At 36.2% G+C, this 25,353-nt stretch overlaps 1 protein-coding gene across 1 annotated transcript in view; it reads left to right on the top strand.

The window, feature by feature from the left end:
• Positions 1-740: 740 nt before the first annotated feature.
• Positions 741-25,353, top strand: part of TRAT1 (T cell receptor associated transmembrane adaptor 1) — a gene marked incomplete at both ends in the record, with an annotated part of 35,575 nt that continues 10,962 nt past the window's right edge. The window contains 2 exons of the mRNA XM_080654676.1: positions 741-747; positions 11,665-11,775. Of these exons, the coding sequence (XP_080510802.1) occupies positions 741-747; positions 11,665-11,775 (118 nt within the window). The remainder of the gene's footprint in view (positions 748-11,664; positions 11,776-25,353) is intronic.

Here is a 25,353-nt window from a genome sequence, read left to right on the forward strand (position 1 = left end):
CATTTAAAAACTTCTGGTTATTGAGACTCTGGTGTGGGGACTGAGAGCTGGAGCTTGCTGCCAAGCGGGCCTAGGTTGTCAGAGGGAGTCACATTGGCTGGGGTGAGGGTTGGCAGGACAAAAGGCAGGCACTCGTTCTCCAATGTAGTGAAGGTACCTGATATAAGTAGTATTCAAACGTGTTAATCCCCTCTCTTCTGTCATGCCTCAAACAACAACAACAACAATAACAAAATACAACCGGCAGTTTAGCACACCTGGGGCTTCTCACTGTTTCCTCCCCAGTTTAGTACATATTATTTTATTTCCATGTAAACTCAGTGAAGAGATCCCTGTATTCTTTCTAGAAAGACTGGAGATCCCTCTTAGTCTAATTTAAAACTTGATTTCATTGTTTAGTTTTAAATGAGGTTTCGGTATTGATAAAAATTTAAATACCACAGTAAGGAGCATCGTGGGATTTTTTCACGTTACACAAAAACCTAAGAGCCTACTAGTTTCAGATCAAAAGCCTAAAAGCCTCAGTCACCACATTTCCTGTTTGTAACTGAACAGAGTATACACGAAAGATGTTAAGAAACAAATGAGAGAAAAACTGAGGTAGAGACAAAGACAAGTTTTACTGCCACACTTCTTTGAGATAACAAAGCAACATTACTTGGAAATAAAAGTTTGTGGGAGCATTTTTAATACATGTGTTTACCTTATGGTTGCATAAGGATTTCTCTGAGAAAAGAAGCATGTCAGGTAAGTGGCATTTTTAATTATTTTGTTCCATTCCTATGCCTAAAATTTCACTTAATAATTTCTGAGTCTCCAGCAAGGACACTTAAGATTTGGAAAGTAAATTAGTTTACACATTCTTTCTTTTTTAAAAAAATATATTTTTATTGATTTCAGAGAGGAAGAGGAGAAGGAAAGAGAGATAGAAACATCAATGATGAGAGAGAATCATTGATGGCTGCCTCCTGCATGCCCCCTAATAGGGATAGAGCCGGCAACCCAGGCATGTGCCCTTGACTGGAATCGAGCCCAGGGCCCTTCAGTCTGAAGGCTGATGCTCTATCCACTGAGCCAGACCAACTAGGGCGAGTTTACACATTACTTCTTAAATGTGAAATAACCTTTAGTATAATTAGAACATATTTTTAAATCTACTAATGAATATAAGTGACTATTACTCTTAAAAAATTTGGAAGTGTTTTATAATATAAAGCTAGTTGTAGCTGGGCTTTTAAAAATAATATGACACTTAAAGGACTCATTATTTTAAAAGAAACTTTCATTGACCAATACACTTACTTCTTCAGTTTAGTTCAGTTATAAAGTAGGTTAGAAGTAACCACATTCTAATTCTTTAGAGCTTAGAAATTATATTAACTCCCCAGAAATCAATCCAATTGTTAACATTAAGAGAGATGATAATTTTGCAAAGGCCAGTGGAAATTCCATCACTGTGGAATGAAGTTGTATCCACATTGATTAGCAGTGTCTCTTCCATGTGGATAGTTCATCCCTCTTGTATTATTTTATTTGCTTTCTATTTCTTTAATAAAAAATTCGTCATGATAACAGAAAAGATGCATATTTATTAAGGGTGAGAACTGTGGAATATATATAAGAAAGAAAAAAATTTACATAGTTCCCATTTCCTTAAAAAAAACCCTGAAGGTAATGCATTGTATTTCCTTCCAATTTTTATTTCTTTACATTCTACATGGTTTGCTTTTCATAACTGAAATAATAATGTACATAAAATCATAATCCAGCTCTTTTCACAAACATTATAACATAATTATTTCCCTTTTTATAATAATTTCTGCCTGATTATTTTACATGAATGCCCAAAATAGCATCAATTGGGTTAATTATAGTTTACTTGTTTATTATTGGACATTTATGTTGTATCCATTTTTATATTTTTAAATGACAGAAAGATGAGCATCTTTGTAGCTTTTTCTATATTTAGAATTATCCTTTTGGGCAATGTTTCTAGAACTGGGATTACTGAGTAAGAGGTTATGAACATTTTCTGTCCCATTTTTACTAAATTGCTTTCCAACAGCGATGCCAAGTCACTCTCCTAGCAGTGCTTCTCCTTAATAGGCTGATCTAATTAAAAAATCTTCACTAATAAAAAGCACAACATGCTAACCCATTGTTTAATATACATTACTTTGATTATAATGAGGTTGAATATTCTTGCATGGGTTTTTAAATTGTTTATAATTCCACCATTTGTAAATTGTCTGATCATATCTTTTTCTTAATTTTTGTGCATATAGTACTTTTAATGTTAATTTGTATGAGCTATTTATAATGATATCATATCTGATAATTTTTGTGAATTTGTTTCTAGTGTTTTGTTTGCTGGATTTTAAAATCAATTGATTGGATTAGGTACACAAGGGTGTGTAAGCTGACATACAGTTTCCATGCCTTTCATCTTCTCCAGGGTTCATAGATTATCAAAGAACAAAAGCAATTGTCCTGGTTTTGCTAGTGTCCTGCAAGAAATGAATGCAGCAATTCTATAAACAGTTGCCATGAGCTAATGGTGATAGGGAGTTGGGGGAGGCCAAAGTCAGTGAATATGACATTCAGCTATTTCCAGTATTAACTAATGGTAATTTTATAAGGGATATGGTACAATTTCCTCCATAGCACTTTGAAATTTAGATTTTTCCTTTAGGTGTAAGGCAGGAGCTCCTCCATTAAGACCTAGTACAATTCCACAGAAGAGACAAAAAAATAAACTATTCATCATGAAAGCCTCATAGATCTTAAAACAAAAGAAAAAACCTTAATGCGAAATAAGATGACAATCAGATGATAATATTTTTTTACATTGAGATAGGTAAAGTAAAAAAAGAAAATGTTTGAACACAACAAAAAAATGAAATTTCTAGTTAATTAAAACATGTATGAAAATAAAAACCCAAATCTTCCCTTTTCTCCTACCTGCATGCCTTATAGTCACTGCATCAATAAATGTGCTGGTATAATAATTCTTACTGTGTTTCTGCATTCACACAAAATCAATATTAGCTAAGTCAAGTGGTGAAAACAACCCCTTTGGGCTACCATTGATATAGTTCAAACAATGATTCACAATGTAGTTACACTGCTGTTTTTCTAGAAAAGAATTTTCATGGTATTTGTTCAATTTTCTTTTCCGTTGAGCCTCAGTCACCTTTTTTAAAACAATGAAAGCCTTTCTTTTAGAAACTAGCTAGGTAGGAATGATTTATGACTCATCTTTTAAATTCAGATCTTCTTTAAAATAAAAGTTAAACAACATGTTTCATTATTTAATTTAGATAGTTTGGCAATGATGTTAAGGAAAATCAATCTAGGAAAAATTGTCACTTAGAGGTCACAGCTGAGAAATAAAATGTCCACGAAATGCTAGTTAATAATAAATATTATTGATCACTTTCCAGGCATTTTTAATTTCATTTAATTTTCTAAGCATCCCTGAATTAAAAAGAAGAGAGAAAAAATTAACAAACCTTCTTAAGACAATAAAGAAATATAGTAGTTAGAGTATTTTGCTGAATGAAAGTTTCCACATACCCATGCCAACCTCAGAGGGTCTTACCAAGGTGCTTCTCCAATAGGAAACTATAAGTACATAAGATGGAGAACTAAATACATGAAGAGAGATTCATCTACAGCAGGGACTTGGGCATTACTGCAATCCCAATAGGATTTCTAAAGTTTATCAATCCCAATTAAAGTTTAATTATAAAAGAGACTGCAGGAATCACAATATATTGTCTTAAAATCTGCCCTCCACCTCACTCTCATATGTAGCTTTCCTCAATTCTATTTAGTAAGAATTGGTTAAGAGTACTTAAAGGAGGGAACCTGGATGGTTCTGAGATGGGGATCTGAACTGTTTTACCAGTGACTTAAGGAGTGAGGGTCAGTGATTTGCAGAAAGTCACACAACTAGTATGTGAGTGCACTCATTCACTTTCTCCGTGCTGTTTGAAACAGACATTCCAAATGTGCTATATGAATATTGTCCTCTCTTTTGTGGCCTCTCTCAGACATACACCATTCACTTCTCAAATAGTCCTTTGTTTATAATAGACATTTAAGGTAGACAACTTTTAAAATTTGCATTGAAAACATTATCTCATTCACTTGAAAGCCTGGGGCTGGATTTGAGAATCCCTCCCAGTGCTACTGTCTATCACTCTCACGCCTTTTACTGAAGGGGTAATGGGGATAGATAGTGAGGGGGAGGGGGAGGGGGCCTCTGTGGATAGTGACAACGTGCCACATTCAAAGAGTCATGAAGGTGCCTAGTGCAGCACCAAACCATCTGCACAGTAAGAAAAACTCATGAGTAGAATCTATGGGGATTGTTGAATCAGAACTTTTTCTTTGAACTTTCTGGGTTGCTTAAAATAAATATAGACATTTGTGGAATGCAAGGAAGAGATAGTCACTGCTCTGACAGAGTTTATAAACCAAGGAGAGAAACCATCAAGAGAAGCCATAACCTCAAAACTAGAAGCTCATACACTTATCTCAGTTACAGAACCCCTGAAGGAGAAACAATTAAGGCATTATGTTTATTGCTTTTCTGTTGATACTTGTTTAAGTAAAGGCTTCTGTATGAATCAAACCTGCAAAGCAGAAGGCATTACATTTGCTTAGCTGAGCTTCCTTCCAGAGCACATGTAATTGTGAATTTTAAATACAGTGCCTGCCAAGTACTATTGGCTTAAGGGAATCAGAGGTCTTATAATAAACCTCTCTCTCGTAGCCTCTGGCTGTTGAAAGCTAGATAGAAACTTAAATCATGGTTTTTCTAGTTGTCATTGCCTTTGGCTTTTTAACAGTGTAAATAGCTAAATTCAAATTATGTGGTAGTTCTTTTTAAACTGATAAAATCTATACAAATGAAAGTAATTATAGTTAATGAATATGATACTAAAGATTGCATTTGTTGGGCAAGAATTTTTGAGCACTTTGTACATTCAATATTATAAGATGGACTGTCTCTACTGAATAGATACCCACATGTACCTGGGAATATTCATACTCTATATGGAAAATAACTGGGTAAGGGAGGGATGAAGTGGTGTGTGTGTGTGTGAACATTTATACAAATCTTGCCATTCAAGTTGAAAATCTTCTCCATTTAGCTACTCAAAATATTCTCATCTGCATGTTTTTGTTTTGTTTTTCAAATGGAGGTATTTATTGTTGGCAATCAAAGATTATGAAACACATCAAGAATGTCATGAAATGCAAAGCTTCTAAATGAAAATCTTCCTATGTAAAACTCAAATTACATTACAAAAGGAAAAAAATCTTAGAAAATAAGAGGCCACTAGGAATATAGACTCCTAACATCAAAGGAAAACTGGAGACCATGCTAAACCATGTCCTCAACATATAAGAAACATCATTTTTCTGTTTTCATAGTTGGAGGGTGTTCATTTAACAAGTCAAAGTAAACATAGTAGGTCCTTAAGGTAAAAGTTGAAAAGAAGAGGATGAAAGCAGACTTCATTTTATGCTTCTTAAAATTATTATGTCGTCTGTGAGATTACTTTTGCTCACCCTACCTCTTATGTTATTAACATCCCAATTTTATGCAAGCATATATAGGGTCGGGCAAAAGTAGGTTTACAGTTGTTCATATGGAAAATAATACAGTGATTAGTAAACAAGAATGCAAGAATAAACTCTGTGTTTCAGTTACTCACAACTGTAAACCTACTTTTGCCCCACTCTGTATTTCCTAGGGTTGCAGTTGGGCTTATACAATTTACCTCAACTAGTGGTTTTTTCTAAATGTCTTTCCCAGAGATTATACTGACTCTAATCAAACTCCCCAATGATTTTTAAAGCAGAAAATAAAATATTTTATTTATAGTGGTGACTGTCCCCATCAATCTATTCAGATAGCTAGCTGTTAGCACCAACTTCCTTGTATCATGCTTCCTGGGAAAAACAAACTAATTTTCTATAGGTTTTTTGGTAAATACAGATTCTGGGCAGAGAGAATTGGGATTTGTTGATAACTTTCAGCAAAGCCACAGTGGCTTAATGAGTTACTCTTCTCTCACAGGTTCTATTTCCCAGTTTCCAAAAGGCAGGCCCTTTCTCAATAGCATGGGAGACAATGTAATAGAACATTCAACTTGTTTTCCTTGGGTTGTGGATATTTCTAGACCTTATACTTGACCAGAACCTTTCTGTTGGTCCTGGTCATTACATTTCCCTTCTTTACTCCATCTTTCATTTATTTGGTCAGTTGACACATATTTAGTGAGCACCTACTTTGTGCTGAGTAGGTTGCAGAAATGATTGCAGGAGTCTTGCTAGGCATAAAAAGAAGAACAGCTAATATTTATTGAACATTAAATATTAGTGAAAAACACTACTCTCCTAATCTCATTACATATCTTAATCCACTTAATTCCCAAAATAATAGGTACAAGGAAGAAATGAGGCATGAAAATGAAGGTAAATATGATAGTCTTTCTGTCCTTTGAGAAGTTAAGAGTCTACTGGGGAGATTTATATATATAATTGATTATGCTAATATGTAATCAATTGAATTGCAGAGGGATATATAGGATGTCATTTGGTGGGGAACAAGAAGCTTCAAAGGAGTGAATGCTTCAAAGAGAAGGTAGTATTGAGGAATAGGATTAGGAATTCATCAGATTGGTAAGGGGAAAGGTATTTCAGGCAAAGGGGCAAATAAACAGAGACATAAAGACACAAAATGGTAAGCATGATATCTATTAACAATTGCAAATGCTTCGTAATGATTGGAGCATGGTGTATTATTGGGTGGTATAGAAGATAAGTCCTAAAAGATACAATAAACCTAAAATAATATTCGGAAGAAACAATTTATGATAAGAAAGAAAAGAGTAATACCCTCTATTTTTAGGGCAGAAATAGGAACAGGAGTCTTCTTTTGAAAGATCATTGACTCCAGAAAGAAGACAAAGAGCCAACTTTCTGCAGAAATCACAGAGGAGGGAGTATATGAGGACACTGTGTGGAAGGATAGATCCTGAGTGGTAGTTGATGTAGTGTGGGTTAACCAAAGAGCCATAAACACAACCTCAGGGCCAAGTGAACTAATAGGAAAGAGGGCAGACTGACCTGAGAATGGTCTGTTTAGTATTGTGTTTTAAAACCTGGGATATCAAGATATCAAAATTCTTTAAGCTTGTGTATATCCTTTGATCCAGCAATTCATCTTCAAGAATTTTTACCAAAAAACAAACAAACAAACAAAAAACAAACTACAGTGAGTCCTAGCCAGTGTTGCTCAGTGGATAGAGTGTCAGCCTGGGGATTGAGGGGTCCCGGATTCGATTCCAGTCAAGGGCACCACATATCTCCATTGCAGGTTCCTCCCCGGCCCTAGCCTGGGCCCTGGTTGAGGCTCGTGTGGGAGGCAAACAATTGATGTCTTTCTCTCACATCTATATTTCTCTCTGTCTCCCTTTCTCTTCCACTCTCTCTAAAAAAACCCACAAACAAACAAAAAACAATGGAAAAATATCCTTGGGTGAGGATTAAAAAAAACAACTAAGGTGAGTATATAGTTTTAGCTGAAGATATTTATCACAACACTGCTTATATAACTAAAAATTAGAGCAACTTAAATATCTTTTCACAAGGGATTAGTTAAATAAATTATGGAAAACCCATACAGTGGAATATAGGGCAGCTAAGTAAATGGAAGCATGTATTGTTTATAGGAAAAGAAGCACACTATGAAATTATTGGGGGTAAAGTAGACAATAGTATAGTCAGCATAACTGAAACCCAAGTCTTCACCTGTAAAAATTTCTGCACAGAGAATAATAAGTTTGGCAGTATATTAACCAAGGTGTTCATAGTGATTGTCTCTTGATAAGATTGTGGTTAATACTTATCTTTTTGTTTTTGCTTATCTGAGTTTACTAATTGTTTTTTAACATTGAACATGGATGATGTGTATAATGTGTCTGGCTTCTTTGTAACAATTAAAGCATATTTATTTAAATGTCACCAAATACCTGTGGAGGGTGAATGAATACAGTCTATTTTGGCTGCCTGAGTAACCTGGAATGGTCATTGTGATATGTTGCAATAGAAAACATAGCGTGTGCCCTCAGATTGCTTTAAAGTGTGAAAGAATGTAGAACTGGACCTACACTGTGGGTCTTTAAATATGTGCATGAAAAAAAGTCTTTAATGATAAAAACAATTAATTTAATCATAGAAGTCAGAAATTAATATTTTTGTAAAATTTCTGTATTGTAATAGCAAAGAGGGAAACTGAGATCCATCTGGCAAGTGAGACAGCTTGCTGGCCCCATTTTCCACAATTATGTTAAATCATCCACCTGAAAAGGATTATTATCAATGGGGGGCTGGGGAGGGGGGTGGAGGTGGGGATCGGTCTGTCCCTGAAAGCGTGCTTTAAAAGTTCCCTTTTACACAGCAATTCTATTCTCAGGAACCTCTTTTACAAATAACCCACATAAGCACAAAATATCTGTACAATGAAGTTTCTTGCATTTTGTTTATAGGAGAAAAACATTTAAAACATTAGAGCATCCATCTTAGAGAAAGGGTAGATGAATTAAATACTATGGAATTCTACGTAGCCACTAAAATTAACATACTAGCATGGTAAAAAATCCCCATGTTTTTATAAAAAAGTCAATCAGTATACTACCAGTGTCCCATTTATGTTTAAATAGAGCACCTTGGATGTTATTTTATGTCTTAGCACTGCTGGAATTTTAAAAATTTACACTCAGCAGGCACTTTTTAGTGTTTAAAAAATATATAATTAAATGTAAATATCAAATAAGTAATTCTAGGAATACATGCAGTATCATGGAGGAGAAATTATTAGTATATTTCAAATAGTTAATAAATATTATATTGAGAATTCTCATAAATATTTACAAGATTATGTTCTTGTTGAATAAATTAATCCCCTCCAAACCTTACTGTTTTTAACCAAATTAATTAGTAGTCTACTGCAGAAGACTTCCAGTCTTCTCTAGTTTCTTATACTTTCTGAAATATAAAATTTCCCTTAAAGAAAACTATACATTTTCCTACCATTATCAGCTACCTTTTCCTATTAATTAATTAATTATTGAAAAAGTTTTATAAATTATATACTCTGTGTTTGGCACTGCAGAGTAGAAGGCAGAAATTGTCCTATTCTTTGTGGAACTTACAGTACTTGGAACATCTAACTAACATGGTGCAAAACTAAAGAGGAGATAAAAACACCAGGATTCGCTGGTGTTAAAAGAGCCACAGACTAGTTCAAACAAAAGCAATGCATATAATAATAAGTGATATGCAAATTATATGCATATATTATATATACATCTATATTATAAATATATATTTTTATATATTTAATCATCTATATGCTTATGTTCATTTAAAAATAAATGATGCCAAGAAATAAACAAAGACCACTGAGGGCAGTTTAAGAAACATGGTAATGTCCAAAAGTATTCAAAGAAAACAATCAGCAATTCAAACGTCAAATTTGAGATAATGATAATAGGTAAAATAGAGCAGCACAGAAAACATTTGGGTTTAGGCATTCTCTGCTGGGTGATTTAAAGACAAACTAGGGAAGCAAAAATGAACTTCCCTCCTACTAAGGGTTTTCTTCTTCTGTTACTGTGTTTGGAGTTCACTGTGGGTCTTTAAGTGATATCCACATCAGTGTTTGGATTTCTTTGAAAGGGCCTAAGATGGTTTCTTATTCTGAGTAGTCACAGAGAGTTGGGACTGGAAGGAACACAATCCCTGTCGTAGCTATTTACACATTGCATTTTCAATTATGTGTTTATACATCCATGCCCCTGGCTCCCTGCCCCCAACTATATAGAGAGTTCCTTGAGGGCAAGATGCTGTTTTCTTTATTGATTCCCTAATATAGGGCATAGTTCCTGGCACAGAAGAGATGTCTCATTAATACTGGATGAATATATAAATATATGGTAGTATAGAATCACAAGCTACTTTTTAGGGTCAGCATTCACATGGGTATATCACTACTAAGATAATGAGCATAATTATATATGTATACTAGAGGCCTGTTGCACAAACAGATTCGTGTAATAGGCCTTCCTTCCCCTGGCTGCCGACACCAGTTTTCCTCTGGCACCCGGGACCCAGCCCTTTGCTCTGGCCGCCACCTTTGCTGCTCCTGTAACTCCCTCCGCCCCCTCCCCCTCATGGCAGGCATCCCACCCAGACATGCATGCTGCCCAGAGGCCTGGTGGCTGGGGGACGGGGCCATCACCAATTTGCATACTCACTCCTGATTGGCTGGTGGGTGTCGTGAAGGTATGGTCAATTTGCATGTTTCTCTTGTATTAGTGCAAATTATAATATAAAGGCTGATTTATAATAGGCTCACATATATTAGGTTAATATATATAATTATATATATGTAGTTAATACATATAATTATACATATATGATATATAATATATTTAACATATATAATACACACATGTATTTAAGCATTATATACAGATAGAAATAATTTTTATATAGGTTGTATAATATATGTAAAACACATATTATATATAAAATCAAACTAATTATCTTTTTTTTAAAATATATTTTTATTGATTTTTTACAGAGAGGAAGGGTGAGGGATAGAGAGTTAGAAACATCGATGAGAGAGAAACATTGATCAGCTGCCTCCTGCACACTCCCTACTTGGGATGTGCCCGCAACCAAGGTACATGCCCTTGGCCAGAATCAAACCTGGGACCCTTGAGTCTGCAGGCTGACACTCTATTCACTGAGCCAAACCGGTTAGGGCTAAACTAATTATCTTAGTAGTCATTTATGTATGTGTAAAGGTTGCCATAAATAATCAAGGGCAACTGATAGGCAATAATATCCCACAGAACCCCCATTATGGCTCAGGAATGAAAAAAAGAAGCTTTGCAGATGAGAAAGGGAAGCATAATCAACTCTCCATTACTCATTCATGAGGATCTAAATAATATGAGAAAAGCTCTTAGGCCAGTCTTGACAAAAGTGGGTTACTGTGATTTCAGAATTATTGTTTTATCCCAATATACAGTATCCTATACTACTGGGAATAATAGAAGGGAATAAGTAGTTTTCAGTAAATAATGAAAGCAATATACTTGCTTTTATAGTCTGGGGATGAAAGAAAGGGCAAAAATATAGCAAACTATGATTCTGAGTAATTTGGATATTCTTGATTTTGAACCAAAGTTCTTATAATCAGTCACCAGTTGCTAAATTCCAGTAGCCAAACTAAAAATGTCTTCTATGTCATTAACACTAAGATTGCTTCCTTTTGCCCATGCTGAATTCAGGGACCTTCACCAATACCCATTTTGAAATCTGTAGGAAGCCTTTGGCTTTCAATGTTAATTAATTTCTTGGCAGAGGATTTGTCGTTCATTGTGAATAAATACAATAGTTTTAATTGTGCAAATACCCAGTTCAAAAAATGGGTAAGCAGTTGATATATATGATACATATGAGATATAGATATAGATAGATAGAACAGCATATTTTATTTATTTTTTAATTACAGTTGAAATTCAATAATAAGTCCAGGACCTATATTAAGGGCATGTGTGCTTTGCTTTGCAGGAAACTCTGAATGCCAGTATTATGTCTGGGCAATTATAGCCTCCTTGGTTTTCGCTCTGGTTATATCACTGATCTTCAATGTTTCCCACTATGTGGAAAAGCAGCGACAAGGTAAGACATTTTCAGAAACAGCCATATGGGACCTGCTTGAATCAAAACTGATTCACTGGAAAACCTACAGAAGAAGACAATTTTATAAAATCTTATGAAATAAGACATTTTTATCTATAGGAAATCTACTTGACACATTTTTCACCCTAAGGGTTATCTTAATTTAAGAATTCAATCATAGCTTTGCCAGTTTGGCTCAGTGGTTACAGTGACGGCCCAGATGGCCCAGGAACTGAAAGGCTGCGGGTTCAGTTCTGGTCAAGGGCACATACCTCCATTGCAGGCTCGATCCCCATTCCCAGTCGGGGTGCATATGGGAAGCAACCAATTGATGTGTCTCTCTCACATTAATGTTTCTCTATCTGTCTCTCCCCCTCCCTTCTACTCTAAAAATCAATGGAAAAATATTCTTGGGTGAGGATTAACAGCAACAACAAAAAAGAATGCAGTCATATTAGAAATGTTAAAGACTCTCAATCTTAATTTTATCTTTGCCTTAAGGTATAGAGTAGGAAGAGATTGTCCTAATAAAACGTATTTTTCCTCCTCCAATTAAATAACCTATAAACATAGTATATCCTGGAACAGCCATAAAGATTCTCTCTGACACATGATGAGAAAATTGAAAACTAGCTTTTTCGGGTTCTACTGGAGCCTACTCAAACTTCTCAGCTTGTGTCAGGGCCTCTACAGTGCAGAAGACTCTTTTGGGATCAGAAGGAAACTGAACCATAGGCTTGTGTTTAAACACCCCTAGGGCCTAGGAGGGCAGGTCAAGGGGACCTGCCACCATCAGATTTTCTTTTCAACAAGCTGAGCAACAGTTTTAAACATATGAATTTCACCTCACGTGCATTATTGAAATAGTGTAGTGCCCAACAACTAGCAAAATCTTTGTACAATGTAAGCATTCAATATATGTACGATGAATGCATGAATGGATTGGGTGGGTAGATGGATGGATGATGGGTGGATGGATGGATAGAAAAATGAAAATTCAACTATTTTTGGGTGGGGATCTTAATATTCTAGAACCAACAAACTATTAGGGGCAAGACATTTAAATGGTAATAAACAAATAGAAAAGACAAATACATCTTTTAACAGATAAAAGTAAATAAAATGAAATTAACCAAACTAAGACACATGTGACCAAGAAAAATAGCATAAAGCTAATTTAGAACGTTGGTCAGATTCTGAGGAGAGTCCTTGATTTTCTTAGGAGTGTCTTCTTCAGTGCTGCTAGCAAATATCAAATGTGAAGAGGAATGCATCATTGTCACATGGGTCTGAAAAAAAAATGAGAGGCACTAAAAAATGAAGTGGCATAGCTGAGGTCACACATCTATTTAATAGAAAAATCAAGGATAAGTGCTCAGTTTTTCTAATTCTCTGTCCAAAATGGCTTCCACATGCTCGTGCTGACCAAATGTCCTCAGTCAGAAATGCTACACTCTTTTAGGGTCTCTATTATATCATTTCAATGCATAAGATGAAATTCCAGACAAGGAATGCTTTTTAATTAGCAGTGATATTAGTAATTACTTTGAAAATCAAATATTTTTCAAAGTTTATATCAGATGCACAAATGACCCATCATCAGACATCTTCTTTAAAAAGTTTCCTTCCTTTACAGAAAAAAATGAGCTAAGATTAGTACTTTTCTTTATACAATAGCTTAAAATGAATATATTTTAAATTTTATTATATTTTATTTTATTTGTTTTATAAATGCAGGTAATATTTTCGCCCGAGTTAGAAAAACTGAGTTGAGAACTATAGAAGGGAAATAATTGAAGGGGGAAACTGGGACAGCGATAAGCATTTGAACTAGTAGTGCTCCATTCGTTCATTGATCCAGTAGTAATCATTTGGAGATTTGTGTGGGACCAGAGAACATGTGGGTTTTCCAATTCTCATTTTCGATAGTTTATACATTGAAATTTATTTATCTATATCCATACCATTTGCCACCATACAAACTCCTTTGGGGAATTGTTCACTTATCATGGTTAATTGATCACTGCTAAAAGAGTAGCAGGTTTTAAATTTTTAAAGACAGATTTATTTTTATTTATTTTCAATTGTACAAATCCTTACTGTCTCTAGCATACTGTTAGAAGCAGCTCTCACCACCAACACGGTAGAGGTGTGACTGGACAGCCCCGAGTTCGAGGAGAGGGCTGTTCCCAACCTCATATAAATGAATTTACTAGTGTACGAGAAACCTTGCCTGTGTAGTGAAAAGCCACTTTATTGAAGCATGCACCTTTATTGAAAAAGCAAAGCAAGCAAACCTATACATCTGGCTTATGAGCACAGATTGGGCTCTAAGCTAATTTGAAGAGAAGGTTGGGTCGGGATCAGAGGCATTATATACCTCCTGTCTATAGGTTTCAAAATTCCTCTGCTAAATATCTTGGTACAGATTAATTCCCAAAGTCCCTTTTTACTTTGTTGTGGCCTTCCCAGAATTCATGAAAAGCACCTGGCAACTTCATCTTGCCAAGTCTTGAAACTGCTGTCTTCTCTGCTTAGGGAGTAAAACTGCCCTTTTTTCTTTTCCCCTTTGCCCTCCCTTTCTGCATTCTCTCATTAGGGAGGTTTTATTCACCATTTGCCCTCCTGTCCTCGGCTGGGGAAGATAATGGCTTGTTAGTTAAAAGCTGGCTGGAATTGCCCACACTGCCTAGCCTTGTTTTAACTTCCCTTCTCAGTTTCCCTATTCTGCCTGCCCTGTAACAGTACCATAAGTAAATCTATTGCCTTAAAGCAGTATAGAGGGAAATAACATTTTTTAAAAAACAGAAAATAATAAATTACATTCATTGTTGTATTTTAAAAAGTCAATTTCAGTTGCCTCCATTATTTTTAACATCCTTGCTTTTAAGTCAACTTGATATTAAATTAAATCTCTGTTTTTAATGTTTTCCTGGGATATCTTATACAAGTAGTATAAGTTCTCTGAGTTTCAGTTTCCTTATCTACAAAATGTTGTAAATATCATCTAGACTATAGGGTTCTTGTGAGAATTACACAGATTCCAAGACCGCCAGTGGATACCTGAAACTGTGGATAGTACCAAATCATATATGTATTATATTTTTTTCTCACATATATGTACCTATGACAAAGTATAATATTTATATTAAGCACAGTAAGGGATTAATAATAATATAATGATATAGAAAAATTGCAATAAAATAAGGATTATTTGAACACGAGCCCTGTGATACCATGACAATCGATCTGATAACTAACAGGGCTACTAAGTGACTAATGAAATGAGCAGGGAGTGTGTGCAGTGTGGATAGGCTGGCCACAGGGTGATTCACATCCCAGGTGAGACATAGTGGGACAGCTCGAGATTTAATCATGCTACTTAGAATAGCATGTAACTTAAAATGCATGTATTGTTTATTTCTATTTAATATTTTTGAACCTCAGTTAGCTGTGGGAAACTGAAACCACCGGTAAGGGGTGGGGGGCTACTGTACCTCATCACAGGGATAGGGACTTAGTAGGTGGGTCCTGGACAGGGTACAGCCCACATCACCATTCTTGATGGCCTTAGTGCCTCCTTCCCTCTCTCCACAAACATTTGTAAAGGAGTTACTATGGCCACATTTTATCCCACTTAATTTCAATGCCTGTTATTTCAGTGAACATGAATTCTTCTGGCTTCTCTGCTCCCACCATTCCTACACTCTCTAGGTCCCATCCAGCTCCCATCTCACTTCCTGTCCCCACCTCTATTAAACACATCAGCACAATTACCTGAGTTTTAGCAATAACTGTTGTGTTCATTTAAGTCACAGGTTCATCTTAGCGAATTTTGTGTAGGTTTTCAAAGAATTGGCTCTAAACATTCGCCTATTGCAAATTATTTTATTTGAGATGCAATGTGTCCTCCTTAGGTGATACACAAAACGCCGGGTCTTGTACTTTATTAGTGTGCAACCTAAGATTAGCCTTGGAGCAATGTTTATGCTGAAAGAATGACCTTCATTCTCATCTCCTCTCCTTTTTCTGTCTGCTGTCCCTTTCTAACCTCCCCAGCTTCTCCCCACATCTTCTGCCAAATATTAGTAATATCTGCCTTCTTTCTATTACATCTGAACAAATAGCACCATCTTACTTCCCACCCAAAGATTCTAGGTGGATTTGGGATTAGCTCCTTGCTTTGTTTCTGCCCGACAGACAGACATACAGACAGACAGGCTAGAAGAGATTCCATCCCATTAGCCAGCTTTTCTGTCACTTGGTCTGGGAATGCAATACCCCCTCATGTAACTTTTTTTTTTTTAATTTAAATATTTTTATTGTTGACATTATTGCAGATGTCCCCCATTTTCCACCCTTTGCCCACCTCCACCCAGCCATGCTACCGCCCTTGGCCCTCCGCACACTATTGTCTGTGTCCATGGGCTATGCATAAGCATTCTTTAGCTAATCCCATCACCTTATTTTTGCGTCTTTGTGCTATATTTTTGTGGTTAAGAAACTTGCAAAATATAACCCCACCTTGGCAAACAGTCAGTGAGTAAGTTCTGCTAGTGTATTAAATAGTTTACAAAAGACAATCTCTATCCCAGCAGCAGTTTAGTATCTACACATTCGATCAGATAGACATGATAAGCCTCTCCTTGATGTTTTCTGTAGCTGTGCTAGGTAGAAGCTTTGAAATGGAGTTCTTCCTTGCATGCAAAATAAATCTTTCATTTTAATATAATTCTTTGCCCAAACCTATTCTTAAGATGAAATATGTTGTGTGTTTTTTTCTGATAGAATTGCATTCATTCTTTTCCTCGTTTAAAGCAAAAAAAAACAACAAAATAAAATAATAATCTTTATCCAGCCTTTCTTCTCTGTTTGAGTAGGATAAACAAGTATATGGTTTGCTAGTACATCAAAGTCCTATTGCTAGTACATCAAAGTCCTATCAGTATATCTCCTGTTCACTAGAAAATTATGCCACATTTTTCACATTAAAAATGTATTAAATTTTTTTTTATTATGGAGTTTCAGCCATGTGCTATTGTTTCTGGTTGTTAAGTATTGTGCATGGAAGGGTGAACATTATGAAGGGGAAAACATAAAAGCAAATGTTTGCTCACACGCTCCAACCATGAACCCGAAACAAACAAGTGTTTGTATCTGAATCACAGGGCAGGATTATGAAAACTCACCCAACTCTTCTCAAACAGAGTCTTGCCAATGTAACTGCTTTACAGCAAAATAAAAGCTGTTTTTTGTCTTACTGATTATCATTGAGATGACGAGGTAGCGACAGAGAAATATTGATCAGAACGTCAAACCTCAGGGAAGGTAGGGGAGGGTGGGGGTAAGGAGGAGAGATCAACCAAAGGACTTATATGCATGCATATAAGCCTAATCAATGGACACAGACAACAGGGGGGTAAGGCAGCCATGGGCAAACTACGGCCCGCGGGCCGGATCCGACCCGTTCGGCTGTTCTATCCGGCCCGCGGAGCCGCAAGAGCGGAGGGTTCTCTTGCTCTCCCCTCCGCTCCTTTACTTTCAATTTAGTTCACACAAACACTCCATCCATGCTTTTGTTCCGGCCCTCCGGTCCAGTTTAAGAACCCATTGTGGCCCTCGAGTCAAAAAGTTTGCCCACCCCTGGCCGGTAATGGGGGTGTTGGGGGGTAATGTGGGAATAAGGACACATATGTAATACCATAATCAATAAAGAAATTTAATAAATAAATAAATAAATAAATCCTTCCAGTTATTTGTAAAGAAATTTCTAAGCCCTCAGGACGGAGGAAGCCCTTTCAGGAGCCTGAGCTTCCTTTCTCCTTAGCTGGAACCTCCAGACTTCATTACTACTCCCCTCTTTGCTCATATCCTATCCAGTAAAACTGAAAACTCCTTACTGTAAAACTAAACCCACACAAGTCCTGAGTGTCCTGCTCCAGATTACACATTTAAATCCCAAGAGTAGCATGGAATGTGTGGTGTCCTTGAACTTTTCTTTTTTGAGTTCTTCCATTCAGAGTGCTTCTTCAATACAGCTGGTCTTGCCACATAATTTTTTTTTTAACCTGTCACTTTTTTTTGTTCATGTTTTATTTTAGTTCTCTTTTCTTTTACCTAAGCATCACATTATTATATTGTATCTTTTACATAATTGACTCTACTTCCTTTTTCCCAAAAAGCTTTTTTTTCTAAAACTCTTCTTTGCATTTTCTTTCTATAGAGCTTTTCTTTTACACATTATATGAACCGACTTTCCAGGCACCAATATCATACTCCAGCCACCTCCACTGGAAAACCCACATTATCTTTTAGTTTGTTTGGGGAAATATTTGTACTCCATACCTATTTTTCTTATTCTATTTAAGTAATGTCACTCTTTATTTTTGTTTTCACATCGTTTTTTATCCTTTCTTTCAACTTAACACTCAAATGGTGACAGCCCCTCTGCTGAAGGTGAGATTTGGTTATTGCATTCTGGATCCAGTTTTACGTATATTTTACTTATTACTTTTAACAGTAAAATAGCATCTTAATTATATCAGTTGTTTTCTGCTAATCCATTTAATGAAGAAACTTCCCAATTCAAATCAGCACAATTAAATTGTGAATTTAGAATGTATAATATTGAAAATCAACTTTGTCATTTTCTATGTTTCTAAAATTTCTATTACAAAATTTATTTTAGTTATCTTCTATATCTGCTTGCCTGGCATGGGCATTATTATCCTTACTTATGGGTAAAATGAGAATCTATCTTAAAGTGATTTGCATGTGTTACATGGCAAATGCATCAAAGAACTGCTACTGAAATCCAATGTCTTCTGATTTTTCACCTTAAATTTGTTCCATGATACATCAGGCTATTCTTGTATATGTACTTTAATTCCAGACAAATATGAATAGTTACTGATACATGAATATAAACATTCTGTCATATAAAAAAAATCAGCACCTACTTTATATTTTCCAGCTTACAATTTTCTGACCTGTGTTAACTATTTTTTATTCTTATGCTCATTGACACTGTTAGTTTCTCAAGTTTCTGATTTTGTTGGGTTTCCATTAACTGTGATTTGTGCAACAGCAGGTGCTTCTCCTACATCTATGTGCTCTCATGTTGACAAAACTAATCTGAAGGTAGTTGAAAACAACACCACTTTTTTTTTTTAAGATTGCAAAGAAAAATCTTTTTTTTATTTTTTAAATAAATCTTTTTCAGATTATTACAATTGTTTCTCCTTTTCCCCCCCATAGCTCCCCTCCACCTGGTTCCCACCCACCTTCTGCCCTTACCTCCCCCCCCACACTGTCCTCATCCATAGGTGTATGATTTTGTCCAGTCTCTTCCTGAACCCCCCCATACCCCTTCCCCCCTGAGAATTATCAGTCCACTCCCTTTCTATGCCCCTGATTCTATTATATTCACCAGATTATTCTGTCCCTCAGGTTTTTAATTCACTTGATTTTTAGGTTCACTTGTTGGTAGATATGTATTTGTTGTTCATAATTTTTATCTTTACTTTTTTCTTCTTCCTCTTCTTTAAGAATACCTTTCAGCATTTCATATAATACTGGTTTGGTGGTGATGAACTCCTTTAGCTTTTTCTTATCTGTGAAGCTCTTTATCTGCCCTTCAATTCTGAATGATAGCTTTGCTGGGTAGAGTAATCTTGGTTGTAGGTTCTTGCTATTCATCACTTTGAATATTTTTTGCCACTCCCGTCTGGCCTGCATAGTTTCTGTTGAGAAATCAGCTGACAGTCGTATGGGTGCTCCCTTGTAGGTAACTAACTGTTTTTCTCTTGCTGCTTTTAATATTCTCTCTTTGTCTTTTGCCCTTGACATTTTAATTATGATGTGTCTTGGTGTTGTCCTCTTTGGATTCTTCTTGTTTGGGGTTCTGTGTGCTTCCTGGACTTGTAAGTCTGTTTCTTTCACCAGGTGGGGGAAGTTTTCAGTCATTATTTCTTCAAATAGGTTTTCAGTATCTTGTTCTCTCTCTTCTTCTGGCACCCCCATAATTCTGATGTTGGTACACTTGAAGTTGTCCCAGAGTCTTCTTACACTATCTTCAACTTTTTGGATTTTTTTTTCTTTTTGCTTTTTCAGTTGAGTGTTTTTTGCTTCTTTGTATTTCAATTCTTTGACTTGATTCTTGTGTTCCTTTAGTCTGTTGTTGGGTCTCTGTATAATATTTTTTATTTCAGTCAGTGTATGTTTAATTTCTAGTTGGTCCTTTTTCATATCTTTGAGGGTCTCGTTATATTTATCGGCCTTTTCTAGGATATTCTTGAAAAGCCTTATAACCGTGGTTTTGAATTCTATATCCAGTCGTTTGTTTTCCTCCATTTCTTTCATTTGTGATCTGTTTCTTTGACGCCGCATTTTCACAGCTTCCCTGAGTTGGTAGGATAGATTTGTGTGCTAGGTTTCCTATATGGCCCAGTAGGTCGGCCTCCCCAGTTAACCTGAGGTGGACACTCTTGGTGCGCTCCTTTGTGGACTGTGTGTACAGCCTTGTTGTAGTTAAGTCTTGATCATTGTTGGTATCACTGGGAGGAATTGACCTCTAGGCCAGTTGGCTGTAAAGATCCGCTGTGTCTATGCTGGGAGAAGTTCGGTGCTGGAGACAGCCTTATAGGATTAGACTTGCCAAATTGCAATAGCCTCTGTGCTCAGCTTGGATGGGGTGGAGTCTCAGGGCGGAGCAGACAGTCTTGGCTTCCAGTCAGCCTTGCTCCTGCGCGCGCGCGCGCGCGCGCCTGCGCACGCCTCTAGACCTCTGCCTTCCCCGGCTCCCGAGTCTCCGCCCAAGAGTCCAGATTCCCCCCACAAGAGCGTGGGTCCCCAGGGGCTTGCCTGGAACTGGGGTTCAGTGCAGTCAGAACTGGGGTTCAGTGCAGTCAGGAGCTTTGGACTCCCTTCTGCTAGGGAAAACCTGTAGCAACCTCCGCAGTCTTTGTGCACACTGGCGCGCGCCACCTCCAGACCCCTGCCCGCCGGTGCTCCCCCGGGTCTCCCCTGGCTCTCTGAGTCTCCGGGTGCCTTTCTCTCTACTTGACAGTCCAGACTCCCCCTGTATGAGCCTGGGTCCATGGGGTTTCGCCTTGGACTGGGGTTCAGTGCAGTCAGAACTGGGGTTCAGTGCGGTCGGGGGCTTCCTTCCCCCTTCCGCCAGAGAAAGTCAGCCAGGCTCTCAGCCGCCCTTTCTCTCTGCGTGCACAAAGACCCTTTGCCGTACCTCCAATTCTCTGTGAGCTTTTCTCTTTCCTTCTAGTTGTAGAATTTTCACTCAGCCAGCTTTCCTGTGGTTCTGGATGGTGTCCGTTCTGTCTTTTAGTTGTAGTTTTGAAATTGTTGTGCGAGGCAGCAGTTTAGGTGCTTACCTATGCCGCCATTTTGGTTTCTCTCAAACACCACTTTTTATATGCAGCTCATGGTGGGGCATTTCTTATGGGCTAGAAGAGTATTTTGGATATATCCTCAATGGATTACCTTCATCATTTTTGGTTCAATAGCTGCTTGGTTTTGCAAAAACTTTCCACATTTGGTCCTTTACAGAATTATTCCAAACACACTGACATGTGACATGTCCATTTCATCCTCCAATGTAATGATTTTAATATGTTTTTCCAGTAATGTTTGTCTAACAGTTAATGACCTCTCTGGAGAATAACTTAACTTTGCCACACATAAATCTACCCCAAAATAATCTTTGTAGTTTGGTAATTCATTCAATTATTTGGAAATGGTTGTGCTAGTTCCTTACCAATACACAGTGTTTTTCATATGTTAAAGCTGAAAGATCACTATTTGGTTACTACTGTGTCTGAATCATTGTCAGAGACTTAGATAATACTGCACTTCATTTTTATAGGAATAACTTCTGCAAGATTTTTGCTTTTATTTAATACCAACTTAAATAATATATAATAAAAATATAATAAATATCATATTATATACATTCACCCAGTTCAACTTCAAAGAAAATTTATTTTTTTTATTTATTTATTTTTTTAAATATATTTTATTGATTTTTTACAGAGAGGAAGGAAGAGTGATAGATAGTCAGAAACATCGATGAGAGAGAAACATCGACCAGCTGCCTCCTGCACACCTCCCACTGGGGATGTGCCCGCAACCAAGTTACATGCCCTTGACCGGAATCGAACCTGGGACCTTTCAGTCCGCAGGCTGACGCTCTATCCACTGAGCCAAACCGGTTTTGGCCAAAGAAAATTTATTGATGAACATATAATACAAACTTCATAATATTGATTTTTGAAAAATCCTCACCCAAAGATAAAATTATTGGCTTGAGGGGAGAAAGAGAGAGAGAGAGAGAGAGAGAGAGAGAGAGAGAGAGAGAGAGAGAGAGAGAGAAATGTGAGAAAGAACATCAATCGGTTGCCCTCCATATGTGCCACCAGGGGATCCAACCTGAATGGGAATCAAACCTGTAACCTTTAGGTATACAGGAAAACACTCTAACCAACTGAGCCACCTGGCCAGGGCCAAAATACCACTGTATTGTTCTTAATTATTGAAACTGTACACTGAATTTGCCTTAATGTTCCTCAATAATTAATTATAAATGCCTTTCACACACAAAAAAAGAAATTCATGAAACTATTTGAAAAATTTTAAATACATATATTTAATTGTAAATAAAAATACTTCCTTTTATTTGCCTTTGAACCAGCACCTTCAAGGTTCAACAGTGGGTTACTTTCTGAGAATTGACACATCATTTTTTCATGGTTTTACAATCCTACATCATATCTCTGATTAGCGTACTGTTTCTTCTAAAAGCCATTTTATTGCATGCGTTTTTTATTAAATCTATTGGGGTGACATTGGTTAATGAGTTCACATAGATTTTAAGTGTACATTTCTATGATACATGATTTGTATATTGCATTCTATACCCACCACCCAAAATCATATCATCTTACATCACCACATATTTGGCACCATTTACCCTTTAATACCCCCATCCCCCAATACTTTCTCATCTTGTAACCACTCATTGTCTATGTCTATGAGTTTTATATCCCACATATGAGTGAAATCATATGCTTCTTAGCTTTATTCTGACTCGCTTATTTCACTTAGTATAATATTTTCAAGGGCCATCCATGTTGTTGCAAATGGCAATATGTCATATTTTCTTATAGCTGAGTAGTATTCCATAGTATATATGTACCACATCTCTTTATTCAGTCCTCTGTATAAAGACACTTCGTTTGTCTCCATATCTTGGCCACCATGAATAATGATGCAATGAATATTGGGGTGCATGTATCTTCAAATAAATGTTTTTGAGTTTTTTTAGATAGATACCCAGAAGAGGGATTGCTGGGTCACATGGTAACTTTATTCCTAATTTTTTTGAGGAACAGCCATACTGTTTTCTATCCTGGCTGTTAGAGTTTACATTCCCACCACCAGTGAAGGAGGGTTCCTTTTTCTCCACAACCTCTCCAATACTTATTTTTACCTATCTTGTAGATAGTAGCCATTCTAACTTATATTTACCTATCTTGTTGATAGTAGCCATTCTAAGTTGAAAGGTGGTATTTCACTGTAGTTTTGATTTGCATTTCCCTAATAGTGAAGTTGAACATCTTTTTATATTTGATTGGCCATTTGTATGTCTTCTTGGGAGAATGTCTATTCAGATCATCTGCCCATTTTTTAATGGATTGTTTGCTTGTTTGGTGTTGAGTTGTATGAATTCTTTATATATTTTTACATAATGAACCCTTATCGGAGCTGTTATTTGCAAATATCACCTCCTATTCGGTTGGCTGCCTGTTTGTTTTGTTGTCAGTTTCTTGGGCTGTACCAAAGCTTTTTAGTTTGATATAGTACCATTAATTTATTTTTGCCTTTACTTCCCTTCCCTTTGGGGTCTAATTCATAAAATATTCTCTATGACCATGGTCCATAAGTTTAGTATGTATTATTTTCTTCTATGTAATTTTTTGTTTCGGATCTTATATTTAAGTCTTTGATCCATTTTTAATTAATTTTTGTACTTGGGGAAAAACTGTAATCTACTTTCATTCTTTTGCATGTGGCTTCCCAATTTTCTCAGCACCATTTATTGAAGAGGTTTTCTTTTCTTCATTGTGTGTTTTGGGCTTCTTTGTAAAAAATTATTTTCCCATAAACATGAGGTTTTATTTCTGGGCTCTCAATTCCATTCCATTGGTCTGTGTGCTTGTTTTTCTGCCAATACTATGTTGTTTTTTTATTATCAGATCTCTATGGTATAATTTGAAGTCAGGAAGTGTGGTACCTCTGGCTTCATTCTTTTTTCTCAGGATTGTTTTGGCCATTTGGGGTCTTTTGTGGTTCCATACAAATCTGACAATTATTTGTTCTGTTTTTTTTTTTTTTTTTTTTTTTTTTTTTATCTTCGCATTTCATTGTGTCTTTTTCAATCATTTTTAGTAATGCTTTGTAGTTTTCAGTATATAGGTTCTTCACATCCTTTGTTAAGTTTATTCTTATGTATTTTATTCATTTTGTTGCAGTGGCAAAAGGATTTTTTTTCCATTTCTTTTTCTGAAGTTTCATTGTTAGTATATAGGAAAGTAGTAGATTTTTGTACATTGACTTTGTATCCTGCAACTTTACTGTATTTGTTTATTGTTTCTAATCGTTTTTTTCTGTTGAAGACTTATGGGTTTACTATGTATAGAATCATGTTATCTCCAAAAAAAGTGACCCTTTTACTTCTTCCTTAACGATTTAAATGCCTTTTACTTCTTCCTTATGCCTGATTGCTCTGGCTAGAACTTCCAGAACTATGTTTATTAAGAGTGGTAAGAGTTGGCATCCTTGTCTTATTCTGATTTTAGAGGAAAAGCTTTCAGTTCTTTACCATTGAGTATGATTTTATTTTTTTCCTTCTTTTTAAAAATATTTTTTATTGATTTCAGAGAGAGAAAGGGAGAGGGAGAGATATAGGAGCATTACTGATGAGAGAGAATCATCAATTGGCCACCTCCTGCATGCCCCTACTGGGGATCCAGCCTGCAACCCAGGCATATACTCTGACTGGGAATCAAACTGTGACCTCCTGGTACATGGGACAAAACTTAACCACTGAGCAACACTGGCTGGGCACCACAGAGTATGATTTTAGCTGAGTGTTTCTCATAGATGATCTTAATTATATAATGATACTCTCCTTCTATACCCTTTTTACTGAGTGTTTTAATATAAATGGATGTTATATCTTATCAAATACATTTTCTCCATCTATTGATAAGAGTACATTATTTTAATTCTTTCCTTTGTTAATGTGGTGTATTACATTGATTGACTTGTGTATGTTGAATTATCCTTGTGCCTCTGAAATGAACCCCACTTAATTGTGATATATTATTTTTTGGATGTACTGTTGTATTCTATTTGCTAGTATTTTGTTTAGGAGTTTTGCATCTGAATTCATCAGAGATATTGCTGGGTAGTTTTCTTTTATAGTATTATCCTTGCCAGGTTTTTATATTAGAGTTATGTTGGCCTCATAAAATGTTTTAGGAAGTATTTCCCCTTTAGCAA

Source organism: Plecotus auritus, assembly GCF_963455305.1.
Source record: "Plecotus auritus genome assembly, chromosome: 2".
NCBI lineage: Eukaryota > Metazoa > Chordata > Mammalia > Chiroptera > Vespertilionidae > Plecotus > Plecotus auritus.